The sequence below is a fragment of the Parasteatoda tepidariorum genome, chromosome 9, assembly GCF_043381705.1.
Source record: "Parasteatoda tepidariorum isolate YZ-2023 chromosome 9, CAS_Ptep_4.0, whole genome shotgun sequence".
Classification (NCBI taxonomy): Eukaryota; Metazoa; Arthropoda; class Arachnida; order Araneae; family Theridiidae; genus Parasteatoda; species Parasteatoda tepidariorum.
In genome coordinates, this window is record NC_092212.1 from 2,376,202 (window position 1) to 2,384,343 (window position 8,142).

The 8,142-nt window shown below is 34.9% G+C and overlaps 1 protein-coding gene across 1 annotated transcript in view; it reads right to left on the minus strand.

Annotated features, from left to right (window-relative positions):
* Window positions 1–2,334: 2,334 nt before the first annotated feature.
* Window positions 2,335–8,142, minus strand: part of LOC107455577 (cytochrome P450 2A6) — a gene marked incomplete in the record, with an annotated part of 24,167 nt that continues 18,359 nt past the window's right edge. Inside the window, 3 exon segments of the mRNA XM_043042607.2 lie at window positions 2,335–2,699; window positions 4,359–4,532; window positions 6,453–6,716. Of these exon segments, the coding sequence (XP_042898541.1) occupies window positions 2,533–2,699; window positions 4,359–4,532; window positions 6,453–6,716 (605 nt within the window).

Consider the following 8,142-nt stretch of genomic DNA (forward strand, 5'->3'; position numbering starts at 1 on the left):
ATTCGAACCCGGTTCACCTCATTGGAAGGCGAACGCTCTATCCTCTTAGCCACCACGGCTCTAAATTTCGTTACTTATGCAAAATCTCATTAACGAGACTTTTATACCGCTGTTAGCAGCGCTCATTCACGCGCGATAACCTCTTTTTTATGCAGATTTGTTAGAAAAAAAACGCAACTTCAGATTAACTTCGAGAAAACGAGACTGGAAGAAAAAAAATCATAGCCATGAGGCTAAAATTAATAAACTGCTGAGGGAAACACAATATATAAAATTGATAATCTAAAAAGCTAATTCTGAAATAACAGACACTTAAAAGATTGTTCAAAAAAAACTTTGAGACGTATTTAACTAAGTAGCAATTTTGTTGCAGATTTAATCAATCTGATATATTTGCCGCCACCTCTACTCACCCCTGAATATTGGGTAAGACGGCACTTCAAGAAGATGCCACACATGTGACCTATGCCGTCAACGCCAGCTAATCTTTATCAGCAAAATGGCGTATTAAAGTTGAGCTAAGTTTCTCTACATAATTTAGAACGTGAAGTTAATCAAATACAGAGCAGTGTCGGTTATTGAAATATAATTCTTTCTCGTCTTTTACTTAACTTAGATTTATTATTTGTTTATGTATTTTATTGTAACCGTGATATATTTTTGTTTTGTGTACCTGGCAACTTGGAGGCATAATTAGTATCTTCATGTCCCACGTGGTTTCGTGTCTGATGTCTTTGTGTTAAGTCTGTGTAAATATAGAGTGAAAGAATCGAAACCTTTGAGAAGGAATCTTCGTGAAAGAATTTAGAATGTGTCAATTAAGTGGATTGATACTTGGAGAGTTTGACTTACCAGAAATAGAATGGAAAGAACAGTGGCTAACGTCAGCAAACGCCCCGTTCCAATAGCCAATCAAGATCGGAATACCCACTGTACGTCACTTGCAGGCATCCCATTAGATCCAATAAATTTTTAATATGATCATGATGCGTCATGGAAATTTCGAATCGCGCATTTCAGTTATCATTTTTAAACGTGCTCAATGCATCGTAAATCTGTGTTTCGATATTTTTTTTTTTCTTTTGCAGCTAATGCAATTTATTTTTTCATGGTCCGATATTATAATGATTGACAAAATTTGAATCACGCATTTGAGTAATCCCTTTTTGATACGCTCGATTTGCGTGAATCCATGAGGTCAGGGTGCGTAGCGTTTGTAAAAAGTACTTAAAGGGGCTTTTTTGGAGATTTCGTTTTTAAAAGCTTTTAAAGGTGCATTTTTCATCTGGCGCTTTTAAAAAGTGCTTTTTTTCCCCGAATATTTTTTTCCCCTTCAGTGATATCTGGTGGATCCCATGCATTTCATGAAAAATGGGGTGTTTGCTACGTAATCATTCACGCGGACTTCATGTCGTACCCACTTTATGACTTGCACATGCACGCACACTTGAAACCAGCACTTTTTTGACGTAGGGGGTACGGGTACTTTTGTTCTGAGTTCAGGGTCAAGCTGAATTCACTCGATGATGTGGATTGTTTCGATTTACGTCTGTTTCTTTCTTCTTTTTTTTTTTAGCGCTAAAACTGTTTATGAAAAGTTTTTGCTTTTCAATGATATCGCTGATTGAATATGAATTTTTTGAGTGCTTGAAAATTTTTGTAAAGTGCTCGAAAAGTTTTTAAAAAGTGCTTATTTTTGATTCAAAGATTTGGCTACGCGCCCTGGAGGTGTTTCAATCTTTTATTGCTGCGAATGTTTTTTTTAATCATTATATTGTTTGTACATTATCATTACAACTCGCAAAATTTAATTCGTGAATTTATTTGCCACGCAACGATACCACTTTTTTTAATCGACTTTTTCAGTTCTGATAAATTCACGTGATTTTTTTAATTCCCACATTTTAATTCGATATTATTAAGAAACGAGGAATTCGACTCACATATTTGAGTAATTACTTTTTGACGGAGTCGATTTGTGCTAAATCCTGTGCGCAGTGTTTCGTTCCAGTTAATGCTGTTGATTTTTTTAAAATCTCGATGTTATAAATTCACGTACCTGAGTATTTAGTATTTGGCGAGATAATTTTTTCAATAAATTATTCTGCATTTATTACTACAAATTTTCGCAATTGTTTTAGTATATTGGTATTTTTGATTGTATTATTATCACTCTTGGAAACGTACATTTAAAGAACCCTTTATTGACGCATCCGATTCGTGCGATTTCGTTGTCCATACAATTAGTTTTATTATTAAACTTGTTTCGATTATTGCCGTGGATTTCAGAGTTTGTTATTTTTTTATACGATGACGATTTACAAGTGTAAAAAATGAATATGTAACATTTTTTTATTTATATATATTCTTTTCTGTATGCATAAAAATGAGAGTAGCCATTTATCTTCTTTGTATAAAAAGTAAATACGAACTATAATACGAAAAAAAAAATTCAGATAATTTTTTCTTCCAGCAATCACATGTCTGAACAGTGTTTGGTATATGTATATATATACATCTTTTTTTTCTTCTTTAATTTCTGGGTTTGGCACAAATTTCCATTTTTCCATTCTTCATCAATTCTAGAACGCCAATGTCTGAAGTTTTCGGGACGGTTAGTTTGAATTTCTGTATGATTGCTGTCAAAAATAAGAAAACCTGCGCCATTGTAAAGCTTTCTCCTATGCAATTCCTCTTACCTGGAATTAAAAAAAATACAGCCAAACAATGTTGACCTATACTTAGATAAATTGCAGGGTGACAAGAAATATTTTGAACGCACTATAATTTTAATACTTATTAAAATACCAAGAACAAACTTTCGAATGACATACGCATAATAAATAAGTTTTCGAGCGGAGAGTGTTTTATTTTTTAGTAAGTTTTAATAGATAATTTATAAACATGGGTGGATGGTTAAATATTTGCTTGGATGTTAGCTACTTGTTCCTTTAGTATAAGTAGTCAGCCATTTTAAACAGTGCATTGTAACTAGAAAAACCCAGTCTAAGAGTTTTAACGTGATAATTATGTGACTGCCTGAGCTAGTGTATGAATGTGTTTTCTACTCTAGGGAGCGCTGCAAGCTCTTGACTCCCTATACTTCCGGGTTCCAGTTTTTGGTGAGTTTTGAAGGTATTTATTTGGCTCTCAACTTGAGCAGTATTTCTTGTATACGTGTATATAGTTGTTACTTGATTAAAAGAAAAATCGTCATTTGAAAACCTGACCTTTCAAGACGAAAGAATTGACACTTTTTAAACAAAAAAAAAAGACTATTTACCTTGTTAACACTATACCAACTTCGAAATTTAAACCTAAATGACAATTTGCAGAATTAAATTCAATCTCTCAGCTCGAATAATATACTACCACTAACGTATGATGGTGCACAGCTGGCACCAAGAACAAACAGTAATAAACTAGTAAAAAGGAGTCAAATCAAATCTATCAACCATGTCACCTTTTTTTAACAATGCATCTCTAAATAACTAAAAAAAAATTTCATTGCAAACTCATCAGGAATGATTAATATCTCATGAAGCACAGCGGATTTGAACTCAGAAGTTATATAATTTATTTCTTTTATTAAAAACGAAATTATCGCCTCGTAGAATAAGCTGGAGTAAGCAGTTGTATACTTTCTAATCGGAAGTAGAGCAGGTCAAGAGCTCGAGACTGATGCTATTTATATTGAAAACACCATCCATACCCATTACACCAGAGTTCCCCAACCTTTTTATCACCGCGGACCTGTCGAAGTTTGATAATTTTACCTCGGCCAGCTGGGAGGGCGTTGATTGTTTATTTTTAAGATTACTTTGATTTATTAATTTTAATTTGATTGTATTTAAACATGCCTTCGAAATAAAATACAGTTACACCAAAAAATAAGTATAAAGTGATTTTAACATACTAGAACGTTAAATCAATGAGAACCCTCAACATTTGCAATGAGACGGTTCCATATGGGGGTAATAGGAGACAATAATACATTACAAATATTAAAAAATTTATGTTACTACCTTCGGGGGCCCCCCTTTTTTAAAACAAATAAAATTTTAATGGAACACAAATATTTTTAATTTGGGGTATAAAACTAGGAATTTAAATTCAGTTGCAATGAAATGGGCGGCCCAGTACCATTTGATCCACGGACCGGGGGTTGGGGAACACTGCATTAGACCACACTCGGACTAGTATCAATTGAGGGCATTTCATTACGATCACTGGCAGTGAGTTGTACAGAATGCTGGCGCAGCACAGTAGAACTTATTAATTTCCGCAATTAAAGTTCCAACCCTCTTTAATTCGAAGATGTTGTATTATGATTCTGACATAAAAGCCAATCTACTTACCGACACCAAAACGTATCGGAAGTTCAGGTCTCTGATTCTTGTCCTCAGAAATGAAGCGCATCTCATCGAATGTCTCTGGTTTCTCATAAATATCAGGATCATGGTGGCTTGCCCACACATTCATCAGTGTGATGGCACCTTTAGGAATCCTGTACCCTCGTACAGTGGTTTCTTCTGAAAAAGGTTAACCGTGTCACAAACACTTAATCACAAAACAGTAGTTTTTCTTCATATTGGAGCCATACCATTTTAGAACCAGGCTTAAAGGAAAACGAATCACCCAAAATACCTTATGAAGTAATAATCAGATTTTTCACTCACCCAGGTGCAATTTTAATCGTTTTGGAAACACTAATTTACTATGATACTTAATTAGCGACACTTATTCATTCAATCTCGAATTCAAACAAGCAAAAAGAAATTTGGACTAAACACACATGAGAAAAAACCTTTGGAATATTTAAGTGAATAAGTTATAAGCTTTCGTTATTATAAACACCATTTTAATTTTCTATTTACAGCTCCTTAAAAAAAAATTTTTTTTTTTCAATAGTTGTATTTCTTTATATGGAGAAGTCTAAACTGACGTCACTTCATTTATCTGCCTACTGAATATTCATTCCTCTTGGATCCATCAGTTACTGTATTGCAACTAATAGGAATACAAATCGCCCGCATGCAACAACTGGTTGCCATTCACAGCCTCTAAATTACGCTAGAATATTTCTATTTTGGATCTGGTATGTAGATAGGTACTTTACTTACATAGCACTAGAGTTGCACAATAGGCTATTGGTGACGGTGAATATTCCTGAGGGTGATCTGAAGACATGCCATCACAATTTTGATCCTCTGCAGAGGGGATGGTTCCCCTGCTGTGGTAGCCCGAAGACCTGCGCACGAAGTTGAGTACTTTACGGTAGAACAGTTTAACGGGGATCGATACCACACGCCCTCGGTCCCCACGCAGATTGATAAAAAATATAATAGTAACAGTAAAAAATATTCATTTGGTGTAAACAAGCATTTGTTACTACTTTTTTCTTATATAGACCATTTTTTGTGGATGGACGTTAAGACTGTTTTTCGAAGGCATTTATTTTCCTTGGCTACAGCAGAGTTCAAATTAGGATTGAGCTATCAGAATGGTGTTGGGTTTTGACCTTAATAAATGAACTAAGCCGTGGTGGCTCCGGGGATAGAGCGTTCGCCTTCCAATGAGGCGAACCGGGTTCGAATCCCAGCAATGGCTGGTCGATACGAATTCCGCATCCAGTTTCCACCGACCACAGTCAGGGCCTGATTATCGCCTAGGCCCAATAGGCATGGGCCTAGGGCCCACAATTTCGGAGGGGCCTCAAAAATTAGCAAAAAGTTTAATGAAAGGTGGGCTAGCTTTGTGTTGATTTAAGTATTAAATAAAAAAACAGTGTTACAACAAACAGTATTAAATAAAAATCAGTAACTTGTAGCAAAAACCACTGATTTCAATTGTTTGTGGCCACCAAACTATTTTTATTTTGACATAAACATTGTTTTGTTGTTTTATATTTTGCTCTAATTTATAGATACGTAAAATTTATCTTAGAAAAATAATCTTCAATTGTCTGCTTTCAAAATTTCTCAGATTGTTTCTCTTGAATCATGCAGTTCAATAGATTCTTTTTCATTGTTAGGACTACTCTTCAGTAATTTAATTTCAAAATATCTTGTGAGGGGCCCAGAAAATTTGGTGGGCCTTGGGCCTGAATTTGTCTTGATCGGTCCCTGACCACAGTGCTGACGTAAAATATCCTCAGTGGTAGGCGGATCATGAGCTAAAATCCTCTTGCCGTCAGGCTAACCGTGGGAGGTTTTCTTCACCATGTAACGCAAAGGTGAGTTAGTTCCATCAAGAAATCCTCCACAAAGGCAAATTTTTCTCAAAACTTGATCCAAGAGTTCCCTTGTCTTCTGGATTGGGTTTTAAATGACAAGGCTACGGATTTGAACATTAGTAGCCGTAAACTCTAATTAGGTCGGCAGTTCAACGACGGTTATAAAATAAATAAACGATCTGTCACAGAAAATCGGGTGGTGAAGATTGTTACTTACTGATGCACTGTGCGCTGGGAAAGACAGCAAAATACTCTGTTGTGCGTATGATTTCATGGATGAGTGAGTTGGTATAGCGCATCTGACTCTTGTCTTCCAGGGCCGGATGTCTCTCCAGCCCAACGACTTCCTTCACCTCCTGGTACACCTTCTCCTGAATATCTTCGTCTTCCAAGACATGCTTCAGGAAGAGAGAAACGAAGAAAGCTACGCTCAACACTCCATCACCGACAAATTGTAATAGAGTCGACACCAAGGCCCTGTCTACAAAAGAAGAATAGTTATTAAAGAGTGGACTCCTGACTTCAGAAGATTATTAAAAGTGGATATCTATCTACACAACAAGACCATACACATTATAGGGCGAAATAAACAGTCGCCACCGGCCACAGAATCACTAAATATAAAAAATAATGATTAAACAATAGTCGCCACTCGATTTTTTTTTTTGTCGAAATTTACCCCATGTGCATTTTATCACAATTATTTTAAATTAATAAAGAATTTTTATGACTCTTATAAAATATCTTGAAAATTACTTTTCACGAAACTTATCGTAATTTTAGAAATGAACCTTGTAATGTTTACAACATGCTTCAAAAGAAATGACTTACACTATCGAGAGTTTCAAAAGTAAATAAAAAATGGCCACCCGCTTCAAAGGCTGGCCGCAATTACAATTCAGGTCAGTAGCGAAATTTCCTAATTTTGCCCTATAGTACACGTGGTAGTGCCTTTATGGAGTGCGCTGGTAGGACTTTCATATAAACCAAGTTCTGGGATGAAGATTGATTGAAATTGATGGAAACTTGTTTTGAGTTCTTGGTCCAACTCCTTGGGTGATAATAGAGCATGTTCGACTTTCCATCGAAGTTATTCCTACCTTAACCAATCAGCTTCTAAAGTTTTCAGATGACTCTAGGGGCAGAAATTTGTCGGAACACTACCGGGTTACTACTTCCGATCGATTTTTACGCCTAATCTTGAAAAAACTCACCATCCAATATTATGCTTGCAATGCTCACAAGCAGGTATCAGATCATGTCATTTTGTTGTCCGTTTTCATATATTTTAATCCAAATAAATTAATCTGTTGGTGTCTATTTATGTTATAATGATTTTATTTGAATTTATTTAGTAATTTCGAATACATGTAAGCAGGGCCGGATTTAAGCTTGGCGGGGCCCTAAGCTACTGAAAATGATGGGGCCCTTTTAAGTTCAATTCTATTTCTAACACCTAAAGTAAACTGTCGTATTTTTTATTGCTGAATATTAACATTATATTATTAAAAATTTGATAATATTGCTTGATTGTTAAATATATTGATTGTGATGGGACTATAATGTAGAGCCTTTCTATTATTACACATATTTTTTGAACGAGGAAAAAAACAGAAACTCATTTTAAGAACATCAGAAGCACAGAGTAAAGATTTGGCATGTTAGAAGAACCATTATATGTTTAACAGAGTTTTTTTTTCTTGAAATTCTGAATCTATGTTATTTGGAATTTTAAATGATATTTATTTATTTTTTTTTGCGAATTTTTTTTCTACATTGTTTTTTTTTTCTTGACTTTCGTTTTGCTTTGCTGCTCTATGACTTAGAAACATGAAATTATGAAGGTGTGTCAAAAATAAGCAAGGAGTTAGAAAGAACATAAGAAAATACAATTTGATTATTAGTTT